The sequence below is a fragment of the Vanellus vanellus genome (genome assembly GCF_965231255.1).
Source record: "Vanellus vanellus genome assembly, chromosome: 27".
NCBI classification, from domain to species: domain Eukaryota; kingdom Metazoa; phylum Chordata; class Aves; order Charadriiformes; family Charadriidae; genus Vanellus; species Vanellus vanellus.
The window spans coordinates 2,102,686-2,114,890 of record NC_138932.1 but is presented as its reverse complement, the minus strand read 5'-3'; the positions used below and the strand labels follow the sequence as shown (position 1 = coordinate 2,114,890).

The window sequence follows — 12,205 nt, the reverse complement described above, 5'->3', positions numbered from 1 at the left end:
GGCGGGGCGCTCGTGCCACGCGCGGGCCGCCGCCGCCGCGGGGTCCCCCGCCTCGGCACCCAATTAGCGCTAATTAGCGCCGGCACGCGCCGGGGTGGCGTCCCCGCGGGGGGGGGGGGGGAAGGGATTGATGGTGATGGTGATAACGATGATGATGATAACGATGGGGGGAGTCCCCGTGGGTGGCCTGGAGGGGGGGCGGGGGGGGGCCCCGGGGGGGGGGGCGAAGGGGGTTATTGGGCGGGGGGGGGGGGGGCAGTGGTCAGGATGGGGGTCGGGGGGGGGGGGGCAGTCCCGGGGGGCAGTGGGGCAGCGGAGGGGGGGGGGAGGGGGCAGTCCAGGGGGGTCGGTGGGGCAGAACGGAGGAGTCCGGGGGGCAGTTTGGGGGGGTCCGGGGGGGCACAACGGGGGGTTCTGGGTGGGCCGTGGGGAGGATCGGGGGTCCGGGGGGGGGTGGGGGGGGCAGTGGGGCAGGATGGGGGGCAACAGGACGGGGGGGGGGGGGGGGGGAGTGGGGCAGAACGGAGGAGTCCGGGGAGCAGTAGGGAGGATGGGGGGGTCCGGGGGGGGGGGCAGTGGGGAGCATCGGGGGGGTCCGGAGGGCATTAGGGAGGATGGGGGGGGGGGTCTGCAGTGGGGCAGAACGGGGGGGTCAGCGGGGCACATTGGGGGGGGGGGACGGGGGACACCGGGCGGGGGGGGGATGAGGGCGGAGCGGGGCCGGGCGGGGAGCGGGTGAGTCAGCGGGGCCCCCCCCCCCCGCCCCCGCCCCCCCCCGCCCCCGCCGTGCCTTCCCCCGGGCGGCGCCGCGCCCCGACACTGCCCGACCCGCTCCGCTCCGCTCCGCTCCGCTCCGCCGTGAGTACCACCAACACGGGAGGGGGGGGGGACACGACACCCCCCCCTCCCCATCTTTTGGGGAGGGGGGACACCCCCTCCCCCCATCCCTGCACCCCGCTTCGGGGGGAGGGGGCCCAATCCTGCGGGGGGGGGGGGGCGATCCTGCCCCCTTCACTTAGAGGGGAGACCCCCCCCCCCCCAAAATCCCCCCCCCGGGGACACCAAGTCCTGCGCCCCCCCACCCCCGCTACAAGGGGACCCTAATTCTGCCCCCCCCCCTTTAGGGGAGGGCCCCATTCTGCACTGCCCGCCCCCCCCCAAGGGACCCCCGGGCATTGCCCCCCCACCCCGTTAAAGGGGGACTCAGCCCCGCACCCCCCTTCGGGGGGGGGACACCCCAAACGTGGGTCAGGGCCCCCCCACCCCCTTTGAAGGTTTTGGGGGGGCCCATCTCGCCTGGGGAGGGGGTCCCGGTGATGGGGGGGGGGGTGTCCGGCCCTGGTGTGTGTGTCCCCTCCCCCCCCGCCCCCCCCCCCCCCCAAAGTTTTTGGAGGCGAAAAGAACCAGTTCCTGTTTCGATGGCGGCGCCCGCGTTGGGGTGTGGCACTGGTGTCCCCCCAACACTGTCCCCAACGCTGTCCCCCACCCTCGGGTGGCCCTTTGGGGTGGGGGGGGGGACACAGCCCGTCCCATGGGGACCAGACAGCCCTCACCCCCCCCTCAGGCGTCCCTTCCCAAAATGATGTCACCCATTTTGGAGGGGGGGGGTGTCACCCCCTTGGGGAGGGGGGGAGAATCACCCCTTGGGGGGGTCACCCTTTGGTGGGGGGGTGTCACCCCTATGGGGAGGGGGCGTTAACCTTTAGGGGGGCTTTTTTGGGGCTGCCCCCCCGCCCCGGTGACCCCCCCGGTCATGGGGAAACTGAGGCAGGGCGCACCCCGCCCCGGGGCTTTGCGCAATGTTCCCCCCCCCCCCCCGCGACTCAGTGGTGTTCCCCATAGCCGGGGGGGACACACGAACGACAGGGGACACACCCGTAGGACATGTCTGTGTCTGTCTGTCTGTCCGTCCCCCACCCCCGGCCCCACCCTGCGGCCGCAGTCCGGAGCTGAGTCATTCCCGGCGGTTGGAAAACCGCTCACACGTGTGATGAGCGGCGCCGGGCTCAGCCCCGCGGGGAGGGGGGAGGTCCGGGGGGGGGTTGTGGGGCGCGCGGCTGAGCTGTACCCCCACACCCCCCCCCCCCGCAGCCCCCCCCGGCCCCGCCATCATGCCCTCCCAGATGGAGCACGCCATGGAGACCCTCATGTTCACCTTCCACAAGTACGCGGGGGACAAGAACCACCTGGGGAAGGAGGACCTGCGGGCGCTGATGGAGAAGGAGTTCCCCGGGTTCCTGGAGGTGCGGCAGGAGCGGGATCCGGGGGGGGGGACACGGGCCCTATAGCGCCCCGGGAGGAGACCCTATAGCACCCAGGATCAATCCCTATAGGTCCCCCGGAGCAGACCCTACGGCGCTCCCCAGGATCACACCCTATAGCATCCCCAGGATCAATCCCTATAGCACTCCCCAGGATCAATCCCTATAGCATCCCCAGGACCAGACCCTATAGCACCCAGGATCAATCCCTATAGGTCCCCCGGAGCACACGCTACGGCACTTCCCAGGATCACACCCTATAGCACCTGGGGAGCAGACCCTATAGCATCCCCAGGACCAGACCCTATAGCATCCCCAGGATCAGACCCTATAGCACTCCCCAGGATCAGACCCTATAGCACTCCCCAGGACCAGACCCTATAGCATCCCCAGGATCAGACCCTATAGCACTCAGGACCAATCCCTATAGCATCCCCAGGACCAGACCCTATAGCACCCAGGATCAATCCCTATAGGTCCCCCGGAGCACACGCTACGGCACTTCCCAGGATCACACCCTATAGCACCTGGGGAGCAGACCCTATAGCATCCCCAGGATCAGACCCTATAGCACTCCCCAGGATCAGACCCTATAGCACTCCCCAGGACCAGACCCTATAGCATCCCCAGGATCAGACCCTATAGCACTCAGGACCAATCCCTATAGCATCCCCAGGACCAGACCCTATAGCACTCAGGATCAATCCCTATAGCACCCCCAGGATCAGACCCTATAGCACCCCCAGAGTCAGCCCCTATATCAGACCACCAGGACAGGACCCCTCACCCGTGCCCGGGGGGTCCCCGCGGGCGCCGCAGCCCCGAGGCGGGTTGAGGGGCCGTCCTGACCCCCTGCGCTCCCCAGAACCAGCGGGACCCCATGGCCCTGGAGAAGATCCTGCGGGACCTGGACCAGTGCCGGGACGGCACCGTCGGCTTCCAGGGCTTCTTCTCGCTGGTGGCCGGGCTCACCATCGCCTGCAACGACTACTTCGTGCTGCACATGAAGCAGAAGGGCAGGAAGTGAGGGGGGCTGCCCCACACCCGGGGGGCTGCCCCACACCTCCCCGCCCCATGGGTGCTGACCCCCAACCCTGGGGATGCCCCACATCCCCCCACCCACGGGGGCTGCCCCCTAGCCCTGGGGGGCTGCCCCGCACCCACGGGGGCTGCCCCACACCCCCCCACCCACGGGGGCTGCCCCGATCCCCCCCGCTGCCCCCACCCCAATAAAGCTGTTTTGTACTACACGGGAGCTGCCTCGTTTCTTGGGGTCCCCGTCCCCCCATGTCCCCGTCCCCCCCCATGGGGCGACCCCGGCCGTGGGAGCTGACAGGGGGCAAAAGGGGGGTGCGGGGGGGGGTGTCTGTAGGACCGTAAGAGAGCCGGGGGCACAGAGCCCTATGGGGGGCTGTATAGGGACCGCGTAGGGCTTCTATAGGGCCCTCCCAGGGCTGTGGGGGGGCTCTGCGGCAGCCAGGGAGGGCCGGGGGGGGTCTATAGTATCTAAAAGGGGCTATAGGGGTGTATAGGGGCTGCCCAGGGCTGTGCGGGGGTCTGTAGGGCCATACGTGGGCATATAGGTGAGCTGTAAGTGCTGCGGGGGTTCGTACGGGCACCTACAGGAGCCGTACGGGGCGGTTTGGGGCTGTGCGAGGCCTGCAGAGGGCTGTATAGGCACGTATAGGCGGCTGTAAGGCCCGCAGAGGGCTATAGGGATACGTATATACGGCGGCTGTAGGGCCAGAGAGAGCTGCATAGGGGTACATATGGGGTGTACGGGGGTGTACGGGGGTCCGCGGGAGGTGTATGGGGGTGTCTGGAGGGGCCGCGTAGGGCTGTACAGGGTGGTATAGGGATGTATAGGGGGTCTGGAGGGGCTGCAGAGGGGGGCATAGGGGTCTATGGGGGGTCCGTAGGGGCTGTACGGGGCTCTATGAGGCTGCTCAGGGGTGTGTAGGGGCCCTATAGCGCCCGCGGGAGGTATGGGGGGGGCTGTATGGGGGTCTGTGGGGGCCCATAGGGGCGGTGCGCGGGGGCCTATGGGGGTCTATAGGGGCCTATGGGGGTCTATGGGGGCCTATGGGGCTCCCGCGGGGCGGGGCGGGGCGGGGCTGTCCGGAAGCCGCGGAGGCCCCGCCCCGTCGGTGACGCAGTGGGCGTGGCCGCTCTCACCCCTCGGCCGCGGTCGCCCCGTCCGGAGCCGCGCGCGGCGCAGCGCGAGAGGGGGGGGGGTGGGCGCGGGGGCGGCGGCGGGGGCGGTCACGTGGGCGGGGGGTGACGGGGGTCGGGGGTCACGTGGGCGGGGCGGGGGCGGCAGAGGGCGGGGGTGGGGCGGGGTCCGCTCTGACCTCTGACCCCGCTGACCTTGACCCCGCTGGGGGCGGGCGGGGGGGCGCCGGGAGTGACGTCACTGCGCCTGTCCTGGGCTGGGAGTGACATCACTGCTGGCGATGACATCACCGCCGGCTTCTGGCTTGGCAGCACTGGCTCTTCCTGACAGGGTGTGACATCACCGTCGGGGCTGGTGACAGCGCGTGACATCCCCGCCCTGCAGCAGCAGCGACCAGGTGTGACATCACCAGTGACCTCAGCGACAGGGCGCGGCATCACCAGTGACCTCACTGACCAGGTTTGACATCACCAGTCACCCCAGTGACCGGGTGTGACATCACCAGTGACCTCGCTGACCAGGTGCGACATCACCACTGACCCCAGCGACTGGCTGTGACATCACTTCCAACCCCACCGGCCAGGTGTGACATCACCAGTGACCTCAGCGACAGGCCCTGACATCACCTCCGACCCCACCGGCCGGGCGCGACGTCACCACCCACAGCCATGTGGCGCGGGGGCGGGGCGTTGAGGCGGCTGCTCTCCACCGGGCTCCGCCCCCTCTGCCCCGCCCGGCCCCACCCGCCGCCCCCCGCCCCCCGCCCTGACCCCCCCCGCGACCTGGCGGTGCCCAACGGCGGCTGGAGCGACGCCATGCTGCGGCACTACCGCCGCCTCCTCGCCATGGCGGCCGGCGGCGCCTGGGCGCGATTGCCCTCCTACCGCCGCGCGCGCCACCACCGCCCGGGCGGGGGCTCCCCGGGGCCGGGGGGGGCTGCGGTGGCGGCGGCGGCACCGGAGGACACGCGGCTCTTCCTGCGCGCCATCGACGGCGACGGCAACGGCTTCGAGTACGCCATGTTCGTCAACGCCGCCGAGCGCCGCCTGCTCTGCCTCGTCCAGCCGGGGCCCTACCTGGAGGGACACCCCGGGTGAGTGCCACCGCCGCCACCGCCGCCGCCTGTCCCCCGCCGCCGCCGCGCTAGCGCTCACCGCGTCCGTGTCCCCCAGCCTGACCCACGGCGGCGCCATCGCCACCGTCGTCGACAGCGCCCTGGGGACCTGCGCCCTGGTGGTGGCCGGCCCGGTGATGACGGCCAACCTCAGCATCGACTACCTGGCGTGAGTGTCCCCGGGGGTGTCCCCAAGGCCGGGGGCGGGGGGCAGCGCGGGGGGGAGCTGAGCGGCGGTGTCCCCGTGTCCCCCCAGCCCCGTCCCGCTGGGCGCAGTGCTGCTGGTGGACGCCCGCGCCGAGCGGCTGGAGGGGCGCAAGGTCTTCCTCTCCTGCCACGTCCGCGGCGCCGACGGGGACACGCTGCACGCACGGGCCACCGGTGAGGATGGGGGACACCCCTCCGGGGGGTGGCGGGGGGTGGGGGGACAGGGGGACACCCATCCCACCCGTGTGTGTGTGTGTCCCCAGGTCTCTTCATCCAGCCGGACCCCGCCAAGCACCGGGCGCAAGAGGAGGACGGGGGACAGTAGCCGTCCCCGGGCACCCCCATGTCACCCCATGTCACCCCCATGTTCCCCCCCACATCCCTTCTGTATCCCCTCCATGTCACCCCCCTGTCACCCCGTGTCACCCCATATCACCCCCCTGTCCCCACCCCTATGTCCCCCCCTGTGTCACCCCCATGTCCCCTCCATATCACCCCATGTCACTCTGTGTCCCCCCCCCCGTGTCCCCTCCATGTCGCCCCGTGTCACCCCATGTCACCCCTGTGTCCCCACCCCCATGACCCCCCATGGCCCCCCCATGTCTGCTCCATATCACCCCGTGTCACTCCATGTCACCCCCGTGTGTCCCCCCCACGTCCCCCCGCCTCGTCCCCCCCGTGTCACCCCAATGTCCCACCCCACGGTCCCCCCTCATCACCCCATGTCCCCCCACGGGGGGACACGATCATCAGAGCCGCTGCCGATCCCCGCTGGTGTCCCTGGCGTTCCTGTGGGCTCGGGGGGGGGGTCACGGGTGGGTCCCCACGGCCGGGGGGGCCCCGGGGGGTCAGGGACCCCTTCGGGACCCCCCACGTCCCCCTCGCACACGTGTCCTCGCTGCGGCCACCTCGGGGTCCCTGCGCTGCCCACGGGGGGGGGGACACGGCCCCGTGGGGTCGCCGTGACACGGGGGAGGACCACGGGGCCCCGCACTGGGGGGGCGGGGCCAGCAGCGGAGGGGGCGTGGCCCGAGCATGCGGGCGGGACCGTGGCAGCAAAAGGGGTGGGCGGAGGCTGTGAGGAGGTGGGCGGGGTCAAGAAGGGTGGGCGGGGCTGTGGCGGCGGCCGGGCGGCTCGCGTGGGCGGGGCCGGGAGATGGAGGGGGCGTGGTTTGCGGGCGGGGGCGGGGCGGGTGGGCGGGGCCGGGGCGGAGTGGGCAGCGCTGGTCCCGGCGGCAGACGGAGCGCGGGGCTGCGGCGGCGGGAGGGGGGACACGCGACACGCGATACGCGACACGCGACATGCGACACGGGGCAGGGCCGGGCGGCCGTGGGGATCCCCGGGGCCCGGGTGGCACTGGCCAGAGGTTGGGGCTCAGTTCCCCCCGCCCCGCCCCGCCCCGGCAGCGCCCGAACCCCCCCGGGCGCGGGGGGCCACGGGGGTCCCGTCGCTGCGGCCCTGAGCCCGGCGCAGTGGGGTGCTGTGGGGGCCCACGGCTGCGCCCCACGGCCGAGCACGTCAGGGTGACGTGGGGACCCTCGGCCGCGCCCCAAAGGTGGGCGCGGAGGGGCGCTGCGGGGTCCCATCGCTGCGCCCCACAGCCGGGCGCACTGGGGTCCCACTGCCGCACCCCAAAGCGGGGGACGTTGGGGTGCGGTGGGGTCCCATCGCTGCGCCCCAAAGCGGGGGGCGTTGGGGTCCCACTGCTGCACCCCAAAACGGGGCACATCAGGGTGTCATGGGGTCCCACTGCTGCACCCCGGAGCCAGGCACGTTGGGGCGCCGTGGGGTCCCGTGGCTGCACACCGAAGCGGGGGACAGTGGGGTGCGGTGGGGTCCCATCGCTGCACCCCAGAGCTGGGGACACTGGGGTCCCCTGGGGTCCCACGGCTGCACCCCAAAGCCGGGCACATCAGGGCGCTGTGGGGTCCCGCAGCTGCCCCCCGGTGCTGAGCTCATCGGGGCGCCGTGGGGTGCCGCGGCTGCGCCCCAACGCGGGTGACATGGGGGTCCCCGGGGGCCCCATCACTGCCCCTCAGAGCCGGGCGCACCGGGGTGCCGTGGGGTGCTGTGGGGCCTGGGGCTGTCGGAGCCTCCCCGGGGGATTCGGGGCCGTGGGGACGGTGCCCACCCAGACGCCCGTATCCCCGCTCCTGGGGTCACCGGGGTCACGGGGGGCGGGGGGGCGCCGCGCCCCCCCCCCGTGCCTCAGTTTCCCCCCGTGCCGCGCCGTGGAAAGTCGGAAATTTCCAGTGCGTGGGGCCGGGGGGGGCAGGATGCCGGGGGGGGGGGGCAGGATGCCGGGGGGGCCCCGGCGCCCTTATAACGCTCGGCCGCGCCGCCCGCGCCGCCGCCGCCGCCATGCGAGGTAGGGCCTGTCACGGGATGCTGTGGCGGGGGGCACACGCGTGTGCGGGCGTGGGGCTGCGTGCGAGGCCGGGGGAGCCGGGGGGGCGCGTGGGGAAAGGGGTGGGAGGGGGTGTCCGTGTGTGCAAGGGGGGGAGCGGGCGGGGGTGCGCGTGCGGCTGGGCACGCGTGTGGGAGTGGGCACGCGTGTGTGCAGGCGTGGGGGAGCGTGCGAGTGGGGGGGGGAGCGTGCAAGAGGTGGCACGGAGGAGCGGGTGTGCGTGGGTGTGCGTGCAGGGGGGGAGCGTGATGGGGTGCGCACGCGCGCGTGCGAGGGTGAGGGAGCGCGGTGGGGCGTGCACGCGTGCGTGTGCAGTCCATGGAGGTTTGTGAGAGCAGACGTACGTGCGTGCAGGCACGCAGGAGCCCGCAGGAGTGCGTGTGCGTGTGCAAGGGTGAAGGAGCGTGTGTGCACGCATGTGGGAGCAGGTGGGGGGTGCATGTGCGTGTGCAAGCGTGTGCAAGAGGGCGGGAGCGTGTGCGCGCCGATGTGTGTGCACAGGGGGGTGTGCAAGCGGGTGTGTGTGTGTGCGAGGGTGTGTGTGCACACGTGTGGGCACGGCTGTGTGCGTGTGCAAACAGGAGCATGTTGGACCGCGCGTGTGCAGGCGTGTGGGAGTGTGTGTGCATGTGGGAGGGCCGCGTGTGCGTGCCCGTGCACGCCTGTGGGAGCACACGCATGCGTGCAGACACACGTGGGTGCGTGCACATGAGCGTGCCCACGTGTGTGCGTGTGTGAGAGCACCAGGAGCTGCCAGGGCACGGGGGCCGCCTGTGTCGGCGTGCGGCAGTGTCACACGTGTTTTACAGCTCGCACGAGTGTGTTGGCACATGTTAGCATGTGCAGGCGTGTTTCGGGGCACAGTGAGAGTTGTGCACCTGCGTGTGCACGCGCTACGGGCTCTGCGCACGCGTGTTGGGGCGCGTTGCTGCGTGCGTGCACGCGCTGCTGTGTGTGCAGGCGTGTCGCGGTGTGAACCTGCACGCGCACACATGTCATGGCGTGTGCGCCCGTGTCGCGAGGCGGCACGGCGTGTGCGGCCGCGGTACACGGCTCCGAGCGCCCATGCACGGAGCGGGACGTGCACGCCTGTCGCAGGGCGTGCATACGTGTTACGGCGTGTTGCGGTGTGGCGCGGCGGCGCTGGGCAGCCCCGTGTCCCTCGTCCCCCCCCGCAGCACCCATGGGTGCCCCCGCGCACCTGCGGGTCGGGCGCGCGCCCTCAGATGTGGTGGGCGCTGTGGCAGCTGCGCGGCGCCGGCGCAGGTGACACCGTGGGGACACGGATGGGGACACGCAGGTGGTCCCGCTCCCGCGCTGCAGTCCCCCCTTCACCCCCCCCCCCGCCTCACCACTGGGGAAACTGAGGCAGGGAGGTGGGCACCCATGGGTGCCGGGGTGCCCAGGGGGTGCGTGTTGGCCTGTGCCGTGACGTGTCTGCCCGTGGCGTGGCGTGTTTTGCCATGACGCCGCGGCCGGGGAGGGGGGGGGAGTGTCGGGAGCGCCCAGTTGTCCCCCCGCCCCAGGGGACGGGGGGTGCTGGTCGGTGATGGTGGGTCCCCGCGTGTGCTGGGGGGGGCTGAGGGTGCCCGTGGGTGTCCCCACGGCTGACGGGTGACCTGTGGAGATGGTGGAGACCAGTGGGGCCCTGTGGGGCTGGTGGAGATGATGGGGGCTGGTGGGTTCTGGTGGGTGTTGGTGGAGATGATGGGTGCTGGGGGGGGCTGGTGGGTGTTGGTGGGTGCTGGTGGAGCTAATGGGTGCCAGCAGGTCCCCACGGGGTGGAGGTGTACTGGTGGGGCTGGTGGAGGTGTACTGGTGGGGCTGGTGGAGATGATGGGGGCTGGTGGGTTCTGGTGGGTGCTGGTGGGTGCTGGTGGAGATGATGGGTGCTGGGGGGGGCTGGTGGGTGTTGGTGGGTGCTGGTGGAGCTAATGGGTGCCAGCAGGTCCCCACGGGGTGGAGGTGTACTGGTGGGGCTGGTGGAGGTGTACTGGTGGGGCTGGTGGAGATGATGGGTTCTGGTGGGTTTTGGTGGATGTTGGTGGGTGCTGGTGGGGATGGTGGGTGCTGAGGCGGGGGCTGGTGGGTGCTGGTGGGTGTTGGTGGGTGCTGGTGGGGCTAATGGGTGCCAGCAGGTCCCCATGGGGTGGAGGTGTACTGGTGGGGCTGGTGGAGGTGTACTGGTGGGGCTGGTGGAGATGATGGGTTCTGGTGGGTTCTGATGGGTTCTGGTGGATGTTGGTGGGTGCTGGAAGGTGTTGGTGGATGCTGGTGGGGCTAATGGGGGCCAGCAGGTCCCCATGGGGTGGAGGGGGGCTGGTGGGAGTGGTGGAGCTAGTGGAGATGATGGGGGCTGGTGGGTTCTGGTACGTGTTGGTGGGTTCTGGTGGGTTCTGGTGGAAAGGATGGGTGCTGGTGGGGGCTGGTGGGGGCTGGTGGGACTTGAGGAGAGGATGGGTGCTGGTGATGCCAGCAGGTCCCCATGGGGTGCAGGGGTACTGGTGGGGCTGGTGGGGCTGGTGGAGAGGATGGGGGCTGGTGGGTGCTGGTAGATGTTGGTGGGATCTGGTGGGGTTGGTGGGTGCTGGTGGAGATGACAGGTACTGGTGGGTGATGGTGGGTGCCGGTGGGGCTGATGGGTACCGGTGGGTGCTGGTGGGGCTGATGGGGTACTGGTGGGTGCCCATGCTGCCGGCGGGCGCGCGGGGGAACCGGTGCCCGGGGGAGTGGGTGGGTGCCGTGGGAGCAGCGGGTGCTGGCGGGGAGGCGTGGGGCCGGCTGAGACCTCGGCGACCTCTCGCCGCCGGTTCCCGGCAGGAGCAGCACCCGAAAGCGGCGCTTCCTGGCAGCCGCCGGCGCCGGCACCGTTGACTAATGCGGGTGTCGGGGCGCGGGGCTGACTCAAAGCGCCGAATTCCCAGGGCCCCCCCGGGCCGGCGCTGCGGCGGGGGTCCCCGGTGCCCGGCCGCCGGATGCGAGGGCGGCCGCCGGGCCCCAAAACTGGGGCGGGTGGAAAAAGCCGACGAAGCGGATTCGGCCTCGGGAGGAAGAGGTGCGCGCGTGTGCGCGCGTGTGTGCGTGCGTGTGCGAAGGAGCGGCTGCGGGCGGGCACACGCGGGGCGAGAGCGGGCGCGAGCATCGGCGGGCACGGACCAGCCTGCACAAGCATCCTCCAGCGGGCGAGAGCGGGCGTGAGCGCGCATCGGCGTGCACCGGCGTGCGGGAGCGCGCACAAGCGTTTGTGAGCCCGTGTGAGCGTGCCTGAATGCGGGCGGGCGCGGACAAGCGTGCGGCAGCGGGCAGGAGCGTTCACAGCTTTGCACGGCCCTTTGCGACTGTGCACAAGCGCAGGCAAGTGTGCCCGAGCGTGCGTGTGCGTCTGAGGGCGTGCGCGTGTGCCTGAGCGTGCCCAAGTGTGCACCAACCCCCGTCACCCCCGTGCTTGAGCGACTGCACGCAGGTGCGCACACGTGTGCCCGTGCGTGCGCATGAGTGTGCAAGCGTGTGCGAGCAGGCGGGAGGGGGCTCAGGCACATCCGTGTGCGCACAAGCGTGCGCGAGGCTGCACGGGTGTGCGTGTACGTGCACAAGCGTGTGCAGGGCAGAGGGTGACACGCCGGTGGCCATCGGGGGACCAGAGCATCTCCGGGGGGGCTCTGGGGCGTCTCCGGGGTTGGGGTCCCCCCACGGCTGCGGTGTCCCCCCCCCGGTGTCCCCCAGCTCTGGCACGTGTGTGCCACTGTCCCTCTGCTCCCGTGGCCCCCACAGCTCCCGTGGCCAATGGCCCCGGTGTCCCCTCGGGCTCAGCCGTCCCCTGGCCCCGGTGTCCCCATCCCCGGTGTCCCCATCCCCGGTGTCCCCCACCCCCGTGTCTCATGGTGCCCCCCATCCCCGTGACTGCACCCCGTGGCCCCCTGCCCGCCGGTGCCATACCGGCACCGTGCCAGTGCCACGCTGAGGCCACGCCGGTGCCGTGCCGGGCTGTGCCGGGCTGTGCCGGGCTGTGCCGGGGCGGCGGACGCCTTCCTGCGAGGTGGGG

At 71.8% G+C, this 12,205-nt stretch overlaps 2 protein-coding genes across 3 annotated transcripts; both read left to right on the top strand.

Moving 5' to 3' along the window:
- The first annotated feature begins 796 nt into the window (after positions 1-796).
- Positions 797-3,509, top strand: S100A10 (S100 calcium binding protein A10). The gene is made up of 3 exons (XM_082496126.1): positions 797-858; positions 2,092-2,243; positions 3,127-3,509. The coding sequence occupies exons 2-3, from the start codon at positions 2,112-2,114 to the stop codon at positions 3,286-3,288; spliced, it is 294 nt and encodes a 97-aa protein (XP_082352252.1). The 5' UTR covers positions 797-858; positions 2,092-2,111; the 3' UTR covers positions 3,289-3,509.
- A 940-nt stretch (positions 3,510-4,449) lies between these two features.
- LOC309682022 (acyl-coenzyme A thioesterase THEM4-like) lies at positions 4,450-6,495 on the top strand. 2 transcript variants are annotated; one of them, XM_082496036.1, is made up of 5 exons: positions 4,450-4,495; positions 4,765-5,527; positions 5,607-5,717; positions 5,805-5,929; positions 6,019-6,494. In XM_082496036.1, the coding sequence occupies exons 2-5, from the start codon at positions 5,103-5,105 to the stop codon at positions 6,078-6,080; spliced, it is 723 nt and encodes a 240-aa protein (XP_082352162.1). In that variant the 5' UTR covers positions 4,450-4,495; positions 4,765-5,102; the 3' UTR covers positions 6,081-6,494. The 2 variants fall into 2 exon arrangements, with proteins under 2 accessions (XP_082352162.1, XP_082352161.1); XM_082496035.1 differs by lacking the exon at positions 4,450-4,495 and having other exon boundaries at positions 4,548-4,893; positions 5,018-5,527; positions 6,019-6,495.
- Positions 6,496-12,205: the final 5,710 nt, after the last annotated feature.

Coding starts and splice junctions, on each gene's coding strand:
- S100A10 (XM_082496126.1), top strand. CDS start 2,112: ATGCCCTCCCAGATGGAGCACGCCATGGAGACCCTCATGTTCACCTTC. Junction 2,244..3,126: donor AGTTCCCCGGGTTCCTGGAG/GTGCGGCAGGAG, acceptor TGCGCTCCCCAG/AACCAGCGGGACCCCATGGC.
- LOC309682022 (XM_082496035.1), top strand. CDS start 5,103: ATGTGGCGCGGGGGCGGGGCGTTGAGGCGGCTGCTCTCCACCGGGCTC. Junction 5,528..5,606: donor TACCTGGAGGGACACCCCGG/GTGAGTGCCACC, acceptor CGTGTCCCCCAG/CCTGACCCACGGCGGCGCCA. Junction 5,718..5,804: donor CTCAGCATCGACTACCTGGC/GTGAGTGTCCCC, acceptor GTGTCCCCCCAG/CCCCGTCCCGCTGGGCGCAG.